The 14,484-nt window shown below is 46.4% G+C and overlaps 1 protein-coding gene across 1 annotated transcript in view; it reads right to left on the minus strand.

The window, feature by feature from the left end:
* HPCAL4 (hippocalcin like 4) overlaps positions 1-14,484 on the minus strand; it is a 122,521-nt gene that overhangs the window by 83,855 nt on the left and 24,182 nt on the right. Inside the window, exon 2 of the mRNA XM_086955755.1 lies at positions 631-808. Coding sequence (XP_086811881.1) covers positions 631-792 — 162 coding nt within the window. The 5' untranslated portion in view covers positions 793-808. The remainder of the gene's footprint in view (positions 1-630; positions 809-14,484) is intronic.

The following is a 14,484-nucleotide window of genomic DNA, read 5'->3' on the forward strand; positions in this document are numbered from 1 at the left end:
AGGTGGCGGTCTACCGACAGTTTTATGCATTGGGTTTAAAACATTTTTTTAAACCTGCAAGAAGCTTTTGTGCCACTGAGTAACTCTGAGCCTCATATAGTACAGCGCCTGGAGCTGTGATGATGCGGCACTAAGGACATGGGTGAACTGCAGGAGTCGCCGCTTTGTATATCTACAAGAATTTCTGTAGATGGACAGTAGCTAGCTCTTCTGTTTGATGACTTGGGATGATTCTGAATGGGGTGTCCGTTCTCAAGGCAGATTGCGGTCAGCGGTCCATGTATACTAAAAGTCTCCAGTACTTTCTCATCACTCACTTCCCAATCCCACCTGCTTGGTCCATTTGCTAGCCATGCTCTTTCCTCCTTCCATCAAATGGTACTAACCTCCTTTCCCTCTCTTACCACTCATTCCCCTCCGTCTCCCTAATATTTCCTTTTTCCTTATATTTATGTCCATCTCACTATCCCATGCAGCCGCTCTATGCCCTCTGTCTACTCCCATTCCTCTATGCTAATGCCTATGTGCTCACCTCCTCACTCTGTTCATTCTCTTCTCTCTCCAGATACTCACTCTTTGCTCTCTGTCCCCACCCCTTTGCTCTCCTGGAACCCCCAGCCCCCCACTTACTTTGATGTAAAGCTGCTGGAACTCTTGCAGGTTGAGGATGCCGGTGGGACAGTCCTTCAGGAACCCTTTGTACCACTGCTTCAGCTCCTGCTCGGTGAACTCCGTGCTGCGCACCAGGTCATCCAGCATCTCCGGGGCCAGCTTACTGTTATGCTTACCCATGGTTCCTCTGTGAGTGCTAGGGACAAGAGACAGGAAGGGGAGTGTGAACAACAGGCAGCCTCAATGCACAAGGTGACCTTTAAATACATGAAGCACATGTAACATCAGTAACATCACTATCAGTCTTCCATCCTCAAACCTGGTGGCAACGACGTGAAACCAATTTCCCCCCAAGTCTTCAAACTGAGCGAGTAAAAGATTGGAGAGCAGAAAGCATTCATCCTCAAAGTGCAGACAACAACCAGTGGTGCCTTCAGTCGCCCATCATCAAACTAAGTGAGCAACAGACTCAAAAATAGAATATCATGAATTAAAGGGCTCACACTCTCACATTCACAAACCAGGTTAGCACAAGATGCAGAAGGACATGATGCTAGAGCTATCACCCCTAACCACCAAACCTGCTGAACCTTGGACGCCAGAAACTGAAAAGCATTGGGAAAAGGCAAATCACTGGTAACACACCAAAGATTATGCCTCTTAGACACACTACACAGGAGTACGTGATCACACGGAATGGGCTCTGGCATCTGTGAATTTACACCTGCCCTAACACACACACTCCCACCAGGATGACTCTTGGTAGCAGGTTCGTGTAATAAAAGCCAGCAAATTATCTTTTTTACTACAAGAACCTGTAAGTCGTAGTATTCTTAATTGAACTCTCGGCCAGTAAGGGAAAGCATGAACATTTTTAGATTTTTGGTAAAGAAAAAATAAACATTTCCTATAATGAAATGGTCCGTGCCCGAAATCAATAACAATCAGGGACTGGCAGTGCAAGTTGTGCACCGTTTCTAAGTATGACTGCCAATTATGTAAGAAGTTTTTCCGGCCATTTTGTGTAAGACTGTGCGGAAGCAGAACAGGAGGATAGGATAGCATAGGGAGGCACTCTGCTGTGAGGCTAAAAGGGCTGTGATTGCTTCCCATTCTCTCAACGGAGTTATGTGGGTTTAATACAGGCAGAAGCAGCATACGTTGTGTAGAAAAGGCAAAGGCGGCTTCTTCTGATGAAGTTAAGTAAGACTGAGAAGAGTAGCTTCATCGGACTATATAATACATTTTCTGAGAATACTAAGGCCCCCACAGATGGCCTGTTGGGCAAATGAGGGCTCCAGACAAGGCTGAGCCAATTAACGGTGGAGGAGAATTTCAGGTATATCTTTTCTTTAAGGTCCACCAAAGTAAAGGTATCTCCTGTGACTCTAACACACAAATGCCCTTCATTCAAATTAGTTCACTTTTTAAATGAAAACAGACCATATAACTCTCCTGCATTCTAATGCGCAGTTCCGATAGGTGGCGTTCTAGCAGATTGTGTTCCGTTTGTGTTGCTTCTAGAGAGAGGGCCTCAACATTTTCCTTTTTTTCCACCAAAACAGTTAGGTCAGACCTGTCCACTTTCTCCTGAAATTGGTCACAGATCACATCAGATCCGTGGTTATTGCAAATGGTTTTGGGGCATCAAGTAGACGTGCATGGCACACAACATCTAGGATGGGCACCTAGAAAAACGTAATAGTGACAACATCTCGGTTAAAAACCCCAACAAACCACGATTAATAATTAAGATATTCTGAGACCTTTCAGCACTTTGCCTCTGAGTAAGAGATTCGCTGTGCTAACAAGTGATTAAGGAGGGTCTCCAATGACACTTGGTGGTGCTTCAAAAGGAAACATGCATTTATCATCCACCCAACTATACATACAGTCAGTGATGATTTTTAAAGGACGCAGGAACCCATGCTCTTTACTCAGTTTCGGAATGTAGATTAAAGACAATATCAAGGAATTAAAGTCAACTTAGGAAATAATGGAAATGCAGGCACAAGGATTTGCGTCAAAGTTGGGAAAGGAATTAGAGGAATATACCAGGGCATATTCTTAAAACAGAATTGACGTTCAACAAACATTTGAAGGTACATATCAAGTGAGAATTTATGACGGAGCTGGAAGATAGCAGGTTTGAATGAAGACATTTGTGTCTGGCGAGGAGATATGATATATAGTTTTAATAGAGGAGAGTAAAAATAATGTATTGAAGATATTATGAATAGTGCAGAGATTATTGCCAATGGTTTATTATTTAGGAATCATTCAATATGCTCACCCACAAGAGAAAGAACTTTCCTTTTTCACCATTGGAGGCAATGATTTCAGAATTCCATTACAGTCTTTCCTATCACTTTTCTTTGTTTCCATGCCACCATCAGGAGCCAAGTAAGCAATTTCACAGCTGTAATATTTCGTGGTTGTCAGTCTACTAATGCCACCATCTTTGGTCCACAACCGTAGGTTGCTCCTCCTTAAATTCAAGTGGGGGGAAGGGGTCAAGCTGTTTCACTAATCTTAAGAAACCATTGTGCACCCCTATCTTGTATAGATGTTGACTGATGTGCTTGTGTCGAGGGATGCAAAGGACAAGTCTGGCAGCGGTTTTCTGTATTGTCTGGAGTTTGCAGAGTAGGGAGCTGTTTATGCCGGTATAGATGGCATTTCCATAGTCCAGCCTGCTGGTGATGAGTGCGTGGGTTACTGCCCTCCTTGACTCAGGGGGATCCATTTGAACATCTTACGGAGGATGCGGAAGGTGTTGAAGCAGCCGGAGGCGACGGCGTTGACCTGTCAGTTGATGGAGAGGGATGAGATAGGGTACGTTGCCGAGGTTTCTGGCATGGTCCGTGGGGATCAGTGGGCTGCCGAGGGCAGTGGGCCACCAGATGTTGTCCCATGCTGAAGGGATGTTCCGAGGACGAGGACTTCTGTCTTCTCAAAGTTGAGCTTTAGGCCGCTGTTGGTCATCCAGGCTGCAATGTCCTGCATTTCTTTTTGGAAACTGAGTCTGGTGATGGCAGGGTCCCTGGTGAGGGAGAGGATGAGCTGGGAGTTGTCCGCCTAGAATAAAATACTGAGGCCGTGTTGTCGGACGATGGGGGCAAAGGGAGCCTTTTAGATGTTGAAGAGGGTCGGGCTGAGAGATGAACCCTGTGGGACTCCGTGGCTGATTTCCATGGGATCGGAGAGGAGGGGCGGCAGTCTGATCCTTTGGCTTCTGCTGGTGAGGAATGATCGGATCCAGTCAAGGGTGGTTCCTTGTATGCCAGTGTTGTGTAGTCTGGCTACAAGTGTGTGATGGGAGATGGTGTTGAAAGCTGCTGATAGGTCGAGTAGAATCAGGGCTGGGATGTGGCCTTGGTCGAGGGGGGTGCGGTTGTTATCTGTGGAGACGATTAGGGCGGTCTCGGTGCTGTGGTTGTTTCAGAATCCAGATTGAAATGGGTCGAGGACGGCGTTGTCTTCGATGAATCTTGTCAGTTCTGCGTTAATTGTTTTCTCCATGACTTTAGTAGCAGAGGGGAGAAGCGAGATGGGCCGGTAGTTCTTGAGGTACGTGGGATCCTCTGAGGGCTTCTTGAGCAGGTGCCTGACTTCTGCTTGTTTCCAGTTGTCTGGGAAGGTGCCGGATTCAAAGGTGGTGTTAATGGTGTGTTGTAGTTCGGGTGCGATGGCGGCTCTGTGGTAGATGTGTGGTGGGCAGGGGTCGGTGGGGGCCCTTGAGTGGATGCCTTTTTATGGTCAAGGCAGTCTCTTTGGTCGTGATTGGTGTCCAGGAGGAGATGGTGGGCTGGCTAGTGTGTGTAGAGAGCAGGCTGGCTGCGGAGTCGGGCGTACGGTCGACTAAGTTGTTGTAGAGTTACTTGCTACCTAACCTGCCTTAGTCTGTATTTCTGTTATGGAGTGTATTGTTAACATGTGCAACGTATTACCTTACTATTAAGCAGAGGACAGAGCTGTTTTATATTCCAGCTGCAGGGGCTTCGGCAGGTCTTAACTATATCTGGTTGCCTGCTCACTCTAATATCACAGGTGAGGCAAGGTCACTTACATGAACCCACACACAGGGGGCTAATCAAATACAAGCTCCCCTAGGCGGACTTGAAGACCCCCTCTATCCAGTCTGACCTCAGTCCATTTTTCCACTCACTAGATCAGCCCCCGCACAGAAGGTGAGCAAGAAACTCTTTTTTACGACACAGTTATGATAAACAAAGTCGACCACCAACTGTGCAGAATCGAAAAGAGCAGTTAGAGTCTGCCAGCAAGAGCACGTGACAGCCCATGTGCCTGCAGACTGGTTGTTGCTAGTTGTCAAGGATATGGCTGGAATCGACTAGAAAGGACGTGTCAGCCCACGTGCCTAAAGACTGGTTGTTGCTCCTTGTCCTGCCTTTGGTAATGTCTGGTTTCTGGCTGGTGTATGAATTTGGGGAATTAGATTGATGCGTCTGTTTAGAGCGAGCGGGTGAATGGCGACAAGGCTGTGTAGGTTTGAACTGAGAGGACATCCACCTAGAGAGAAGCAGGGTCGGACTGGCAGTAGCGGGCACTGGGCGTTTTCCCAGGGGACGGAAGGGTGGGGCCCATTTTGGACCAGTGTGGGCCGTTTTTGGTACAGGGGCGGGTTTTGCAGCAATTCATTAGAAAACAAGAGATTAGTACCACACAACCATGCTAGGAATCTGGTCACACGTGGTTCTCCCTAAAAGAAAAAAAAACACTCCAATAGAAAATTCAGGAGGACACAGCTAGAGTCTGACATTCACCAGTCAAGGCTTGGTCCTCATGCAGTTCATAGGAACAAGCATTGGAAGAAAAAGAAAGTCGACGAGAAAACAAAGACAAATGTACCTCAAGCCGCTGAAGGGAGCTGTTAGGAAGGGGCACTTGCTGTGAATATTAACAGTGTTTAACTAACACCCTTCCTCTATAAGAAGAGACTGGGAAAATATGATTATGAATTAACATCAGTACATTCGCATTGATTACACAACGTGTTTCATTTTAATGAAGTGGTGGCACGCACTCCCTGCTGGCCTGAGTCTCCTTTTTATGACTGATTGGCCCTCTGGGACCAACATTCAGCTGGGAAACACTTACCCAAATCAGAGAGATCCCAAACGATCGCAAATCTTCAAAAAACGTAGACGTTCTACTTCTACACCCTCAATGAACCAAGCGAGTTGAAGCCCATGCCTAGAAGCCCTAGCGCTTCTCACAGCTCAGTAAGGAAAAAAAGCTATATGCAGGTAGGCTCACATTTGTGTGCGATGCGAGTTGGGGGTTGGGTGTTCTGCCTTTAATTGTGATAGCTATGTTTGGCAATTATGGGCTTTTTACAACTGTATTATGTATGCCCAAAGATGGCCATTCAGAAGAAGTTGTTATTGTGCCCTGTGTGTGGCTGTGGGTACAAGAATCCCGGATAGGAAATAAAAAATGGGAGATTAGATGAGATGGGAACTGCAAGAGAACTTCTAATAACCATGACTAGGTTTGTACTTTGGGTACCAGCGGACATGTGCTGGAACAGGGCCGGCATTAGGGCAATGCGACCGGTCCGGTTGCACTTGGCACTGACCTCAGGGGAGCGCTGTGTTTAGCATAAATTTTGGATTGGAGAGATGAGGGGCACTTTTGCCAGGTGGTAGTGAGAGAATCCGAGGAGGCAGGTATGGGGTGTGGGGGCGCCACACGGGCACCACCAGTGCTAAAGCCATCCCTGTGCTGGAAACCTCTTCTCAATGGTGCTGACAGTGCCATGACGCATGAGAAATTGCAGCGCTGTAAAAAGATGAAGTGAAAACATTGCATGGGATGAAAAGGACGAGACTTGCTCCCTTAGAAAATTCTGAGAATACAAATAACAGAAACAAATGTTTTCTTTGAGCAATGGGAGTTGGGGGGGGGTGCAATAAGATACAGAGCAACTGACACCAAAATGTCACATTGACGAGAGTCCAAACAAACTGCCCTCCATCACTGTCACCATGAAGAGAGGCTGTGCTATGTTGGAGGCTCAGGGGCACAGGTGCCAACAGTCTTTTTCAACACGCTTCTCCTCCCCTCAATTTCAGAGTGCAGGGCGGGGTAGGGGTGGAGAGGGGTCCCGAGAAACATGTGCTCTGCGCACACAATTTCACAGGTTTTTAGCTTATGGTGCCAAGTACCATGAGATGGCACTTGAAGGGGCTGGGACTGATAGGAGGGGGTTGCATCGGGTACCAGGCATCACTCTTTAGAGGGGCGCGACTGCACGGTGAGGGAGATGGCATAAACCCTCACGAGCTGCCTCCTGTGGGGTGCATGAGGAAACGGAAGACGATGACTTGAGTCCATCAACAGCCCCCTACGAGTCGATGACTCAATGTACCTGGACACGACAGCAAGCCATGCATGGCAGGAGGTGCCAAGGGCAAGCACATTGTTGGGGATCATGAGCTGCGCTTGCCTGTGGGACTGGGGTGAGAAGGGAGATCTCTGTGAACACGAACTCCCTGTCGCGTTGGTCTGCAGCTTCCCTTGTCGGTGGAGGCTGGTGTAAAGAACGCACCTTGGTAACGAGTTCCCCCTAGGAGGGGTCTAGAACTCCCCCGTAGGGTAGATGAGTCACCGTCCGTACACACAGGAGCTGCCCTTGTGGTTGGGGTATAGAGCTGAGCTCCCTTTGTGGGGTGAAGGGAGAGGCCTTTCATACCTAAGCTCCCCTTCGAGTGGAGAAGTCGTGCGCCCATACGCTCTCATTCGAAGGGGGAGCGCAGTTGGCTGGGGGTGGGGAAGGTGGTATTTTGGGTATATTAAACCCTCCCTTCCCCCTTCAAAGAAGGCTGTGCGTGCACGAGCTTGGACTCGCGGGGGCGGGGCGGAGGTGAAGGTGTACAGAGTGCACGCGCTACCCTTGATGGGGGCGGCGGAGGCAGAAGTCGTTTGGAGCCTTTGCTGCATTGGTTGCCATAGTTACTGCCGCACAGCCCGTTCCCGCACTATTAGCATCCCTGAAGCGAAGAAGCCGGGGGCTCTGCCTCCCGCCCCCCAACACTTGTGACCAACCTTTTCATGAGAGATGAAAAATAACGGCGTGCGTCAACCTGCAAGGGCCCGTTACATACAACCGAGATCCTCTGGCGCATGTCAGCCAAACACGTCCCGACCTCAGCTGTGGAGCTCCCAGTCTCCCTCCACTGCGTGAGGGCGCCGCTGTACACACTGCTGAGGGCTTCAAAGCACAATATCACGGGCCCTGCGTCAGCCCCGCCGCAACCCCGAGCGCGCTCTCACAAAGGAACCTTCATTTCCCTATTAAGAGCCCCGGGTAAACCCCCGAAGTACCCGCACCGTTTTCACTGCCAAGGTCATGGTGAATACTATTGAGCATTGACTGTAGGTCGTCCCTGTATACACCTCTCAATGCTCCAACATTCGCACTAGAGGATTCCTGTGTTGACTACAGGCTTTGGTACCCCATCGAGGGCCACTGGACCAGACGATGCCCCCCTGCCCCCGCAGTATGTCACGAGGGACCCCTGACTCTCCAATATCTCAAAGAGAGTCCTTAGCTCCAGCTGAAAGGGGCCCCCCAGAAGTATTGGGAGGCCCCCTAATTGTTGAGGATCTGCACCGCAGGGTCTTCAGTGGCCTGCGTTTCACCCCTTTCGAGGGCCACAGACGACGCCTTCAGTAACCACCCTGTGCAGAGTGGGCTTTGGTAAGACACCAACCGACAGGCTACAAACACCTCCTGTTAGGCATAGCGCTAGAGGACGTGCACCTCCACTGTGCTACATCAGACACAGACAACACAAACATTGATCTCATATGCAGAGTAGGCCACAATACACCATACATTGCATGCAGAGGTTACTCTTGTGCCACCACGCACTTCCTCACTGGGCAAGGGCATATCCATGGGAATTCATAGCCCATGGAGTCCCCATCCACAGTTTTGGTCAGTCTAGGTCCCAACATAATTTTAAGAGTCCTATTTACTTGCTCAGGTGCCGACTACACTTGTGGATGGTACAATGAGGTACTGGCCTGCACCTTAATAGTAAAAGTGCATCTGCTATGTAACGGGCCTCCAATTTGATCAAAAGAGTGCCTTTCCACCCTTCCACTAATGTATCTAGATCATTCCACACATCTATCAGGATCCTGCTGGCACAACAGAACCACTTTTAACATGACCTAACATTTCCCTCTTTTGGTCAATTTGGAAGTTCTGTGTTGGTCAAAGGAACGTCTTGCAAATCAACTCTTGTTCACAAAGACCAATGGTCAATGTGCGGGGCGAGTAATGTCCTCTTTGGAAGGTCTTGGAAAATACTACTGCAGGCTCCCTATTTTAGACACCACTCTACAGACTTGACGCAAACAAGTAGGGGCACCATGATGTCTTTTTTTCAAGTTGGCAAAGTCATTTGCTACAGGTCCACATGAATGAAATTGGGACATAGGTTGAGTTTTGGGTTGGCTCCCATCTCCTCCACCATTCTCAAATGCTGCCGTATGGAATAGGCCGTGTGCCTGTAAAACTGCATTCTGTTCTAAATTTGGACTGGATGCTAGCTCTCCTTGTAAGGGGCCTATAGGAGGCACAATCTGTCATTGCTACCTCATCCTTCTCAGCACTGAAACTGGAGCTCCTCAGATCACAGTCAACTATGGCCTGTAGTACTGGGTCAAGCAAGTAATGGGAATACTGACGGTGAACTTCACCTTATAGCAGTGGCTGTGTAACAGGAAGCTGGGAGTTCAGCTCGTGAATTTGAACAGGTCTTAAAGAAAAAGAAAGACTTTGGCATGTATAGTTTACTTTCTAAATCTGTTAAGAAACGTAGGAATTGTTAGTCTTTCTTTAATAAGTTCCTGGAAGACCCACCCAAACAAACACTCACCAAGTCCCCCTGAACCCAGAAGAAGGAACGAGAGGGGGATTTAATAGAACTAGGATTTTACCTGGTGGTAGATAGCTCTTAGCGCTCTTAGTTGAGGTCTGGCCACAGACACACCGGGACCATCAATCTTAAGGACTCAATATGATCACCAGACTCGGATAACAAATAATCCAGGTCTAACTTTCTTGCATTTACACCAGAAACACCAGCTTCAGAAATATTACAGCACCCAACACCTGATAGATGCTTCAGGACCACCAGACACTCGGATTCTCACGGCACAGGAGTTTCTCAGATACTTCAGGAGAATCGGGCTTCAGTCGCTGACTCTCTAGGAACAGACATCTCTCAGATACTTTGCAAGCATCAGGCTCACTCACTGATGCTTCAGATGAACTGCCTGATTTCACATAAATTCTTGGGCCACCAACTGTAAAGATACGAGTACACATAAAACATAAACAGAAGCTTCAATTCAAAGATTCTCTAAAGCCTCTAGGCTCAGCTCCCTCCCATTCAGCATAACGTATGGAAAAATGCGCTTATTTGGCCCTCTCCTTCCAAGTCTCCGACCTCCACCCACTAAGAGCAAAGAGTCATTTTGCTTGGAAACCTGTCACATAACAGTATGGTAGCTTTTTAGGCGGAGCACCCACTGCTTACAGATGAGTTTCCCCTGCAAACCCAGGTACAATTCCGGTGGGCGGACACAACTTTTCATACTTTTGATGAAATGTGGACACCTTCATCGCAGGTACTTCAAACTTTTCCTATTTACAAGACTCCAAAATTGGGATCTTGTGGCAACTGGTGCTAGATACATACCTTTCTGTTTTCTATCTTCAGTCCATGTGATTGGCGACAATCACTACTCAAGGGGGCCTCCTGCTTGCACAGCCTTAAACGGAGATGTCACTTTTGATGATGATGCAGTCTTGAAATGTCTTCCAAGACTAGACTTGCAGAGCTCAGGGGAACTCGGTGATCCTAATTCAAATGTATTCACTGGACACTGAGAACAGCAAACCATCAACCACATGCCCCCAGGACTCGTGTCTCTTAGCAGGTGACAGTCATGATGGGGCCTGATCCACCTACTCGATCCATGGTGATATGTCTCAAGGCAGCCGTCAAAGGGCGTCATTAGTCTGCCGGTTGCATGCCCCACGAGGTGTGCTTAGCACAGAGTATTGATTGGCTCAGACCACTGGGACGTTGCTCTGATGAGCAAAGTAGGTGAAGGGAAAGGACTCAGTGACAGGTTAAGACTCCCACTTTGCTCAAGGCTTCAGCCTAGTACAGTGCTTATGTCTTGCTGGAGGCTCAGCTATGGTGCCCATACTCTGCTCAAGGCTCAGTGACTTAAGCACTTGTACCCTGCAAACTATATTCAGGGCTCATGCAATGCTCCAAGCTTAGCCACATACAGTGCTTGGAGTAAGCTTCATTTGAAGCTGTGTATTGTGCTTGCACTATACTGAGGGCTCACCTCTGTACCATGCATGCACCACTCCCAGGGCTCAGCTCGGGTTTCCGTACTTTTGATCAAGGCTTAGCTCATACTCAGGTCTAAGGCTTTCCTGCTGTGCCCTGCGTTTTCAAGTCCCCAAGCGAATACTGACTGTATTGAAACTGGAAGGATGCCAAGTTTAATTGACCATGCTGACATACTGAGTTGCTATACTGATGACAGGCCTATGCTCAACCCAAGGTTATGCTGCTAGGAGTTACGGCTTTGAAGTGCAGATTGGTAGCTACAAACAAATAAGATGTTATTCGTGAGCATTCTATGACAAGCCACACAAGGGCAAAGTCTCTGGACTCACACCAGAGTGTGCTGCAGTGTGGTTTGTAATCCAGTGTCCATTTGGTACTTGCATTCTTATCAATTGAGGCCCTGTCCTAGTGTCTTTACCAGCACCACCCAAAACCTGATTTCACAACGGGTTGTCTCGTATCCCTCTGAACCTGCAGAGCATTTCGCCTCCAAACTGGTGCATAATTACAGGGATGTTGGCAGACTGTGTTTACGGTTACTATGGTGCCGGGTGCTTCCGAGCAGCAAGTCATGCAGAATAGCGGATGCCACAATGGCCACGCAGAATGGCTTACAAGGGGCAGCATGCCAAGACAGCCCAAGCATGTCTGACCCTCACTTCTGCTGTGATATGTTGGTTAGGTGGTTTTAAAGGTTAACGCGTGCCTCAGTACACTGCAACAATGGACCATTGATGGGTAAAATGGCAGCTGAAGCTGAGCGGCTGGAAAATGACCAGGTCAGCCATCAGATGTTCACTGGGATCTCAGAGAACACCCTCCCTGTAATGTCACATTCTGCATTTGCTGGTGCTATAATGTAGAGTGTGAAAAACAGTAAGGGTTTGACTCAAAACTCAGCAAGGCTGAGCCAATAATAACTTGAAAAACAACACACCTGCCTATGCTGAGCAGTTTTTTTGGAAACAATTCTTTGATAATTGTACATGAACAATAAACATGAACAATGGCTTTTGAAATTGCGACGTTTCTTTTCCATTGATGGGAATACATCGGCTTTCTACATTATGTGAGGAGCTTTGACCCACGTATTAAGGTAGGCTGAGTGCAGGGGGACATTGGTTGAGATGGTGACCTCCCAGGTTCAGTATAGTGACTGTTGCTTTCCTCTTCCCCTTTTAGTAACACTGTGGTCCTGATGAGAACCTGTTAAGGATAGGGTTCGAAACGCGTCGACCTGACCCAGTCCCATATCATCATTGTTGTTATGATTGTGCCATTCAAGTGATGGATTATTGTTCCTTCTAAAAAACGGAAAAAAAAGTTTCATTTTTGTTTGAAATTTACAACTGTTACTATTCTTGCATTATTACAAACGGTATTATGATGATGGGACCTGTATGAATGTTTTTTGTATGTCTGGATGGCCAAGAATGTGTTGAATGCCAGTTTGAGTGAATTTTGTACATACCAAAGTGTGTTTTTCTCTTGTGTATATGTAAATGTATAGTATTTTCTTACACATTTTTTTGTATTCTCATGCCAAAAAACAAGCAAAAGACTAAAAAGCAAAATAGTCTGCAAAAAATTAAAAGAAACGTCGCAATTTCAAAAGCCATTGTTCATGTTTATTGTTCATGTACAATTATCAAAGAATTGTTTCCAAAAAAACTGCTCAGCATAGGCATAATGTAGAGTGTGAGCACGCGTGCACGCTTATATGTGCGCTTGATCTGAGATCACAATGGCATCCTTCAGAAATTCTTGCTCTAGTCTGTAGCTTGAGTGGTAATGGAGTGCAGCTGCTTTTCTTTGGGCCTTATCCATAAAGTTATAGGTGTTCCCCTTGCCTCTTGCTATAATTAAATGCTACAATTTTTGAGTCAAATTATGAACTCGTGCAGATAAGATTATGCTAATGCAGACTAGTAGAATGCGCACAAGGAGTGCCATTGCTTGTTGTGTCAACAAGTGCTAATTGCAATCGCCATTCTGCGTGTAATGGGTCTAGCCATAATCCAACTGTAGCAGTGTTTACTATTTAAAAAAAACAAACACTAGCAATGTCAATAGGTCTGGCTTATCAATGAAAGTGACTTTTGTTTTACTGATGGGTTTAGGAACTCAATAAGTAAAACATGCACTGTGTCACTCATGTTTGCCCTCATGCATCCATTCATCAATTCACCGCCACGTATAGTATCAATATTTTGGCAATATTGTAATAGTAAAACAATGATACACTAGCATTCTATAATGTTCACCTGGTTTAGAGAAAGTGACCATGTGGGATGTTGCGAACAGCAAGAGAAATTAGCGACACACAATTGATCAATTAGCAATGCCTGGAGAGTTGTAGTATCCCCTTAAGGAATATTAAAATAAAAAGAAGAGCAGCAGAAGCAATAAATTGAAAGGGGAACTGTAAAAGAAGAAAACTACTGGACTGGCCAACCAGCCCGACACTGACGATCACTCATGTTCAGATGGCTATGCACATGTCATCAGAAAATGACCTTGTTCAGAGAGCCAATGACTTACGTGGACTGCACCATTACCTTATGTTGTATGGAGGCATGGATGAAGCACAGTGTAAATGGCCCTCGGAAGACCAAGGGGAGTGTATGTATTATTTAATTATTTTTATTACAAGATCCTGGCAGACAGCAAAACACCTGTTAGGTCTTTTGAAGAGGTTCTAGCAAGAATTATTAAAGTGCAAATCTACTACCCCTAGGGTTTGTTGGGCTGGGGTTGGGTATGGGTGGAAGGTAACCAACTCCAAAATCCTTCCCTGTAAAGGTAATCAGAGAGATTTAATGTAACAATACACCTAGCGGATGAATTTAATACAGAGTAATACCAATCCACCCATAAATGTCTGTTGACTTAAACTGATGTCACCATAACCAACTCATACCTCACATTTTCAGCTTAAGCATTCCCACACAGAAACCATCAGGCATTCAAAAATAAAATTACTAAAGTATAGTTAGCAAAGCAAAATACTATCTCCCCTAAGAAGGCATAACAAGGATTTTTTTCGCAGTGCAAATCTTCTATATCCATGGTTCATCTGAGGGGTAACGAGCACAGAAACCCTTGCCTACTGCGTTAATCTGTGAGATTTTATGTAACCAAATACATATCTGTAGACTTTAATACAGAGCAATAACAAGCCACCCTTAAATGCCAATTGACTTTAACATATGCTTTTCACAACCAGGTGTCAGGCCTATTGCCTTTATTATAACTTTTCATCATAAACAGTCAGCCTTATAACCTTTATCATTGCTTTGTCACCATAAGCAACCCGGACCTCTTGAATTGGGCATATGCCTTGCCACAAGGCACCAATCAGGGCTGCTATAATAAAATTACAAATATTTACAAAATTACAGTTGTCAAAACAATTGAACCTATAAAAAATTGCCATAGCGCAAATCTTTTATCAACATGG

Source organism: Lissotriton vulgaris, chromosome 2_1, assembly GCF_964263255.1.
Source record: "Lissotriton vulgaris chromosome 2_1, aLisVul1.2, whole genome shotgun sequence".
Classification (NCBI taxonomy): Eukaryota; Metazoa; Chordata; class Amphibia; order Caudata; family Salamandridae; genus Lissotriton; species Lissotriton vulgaris.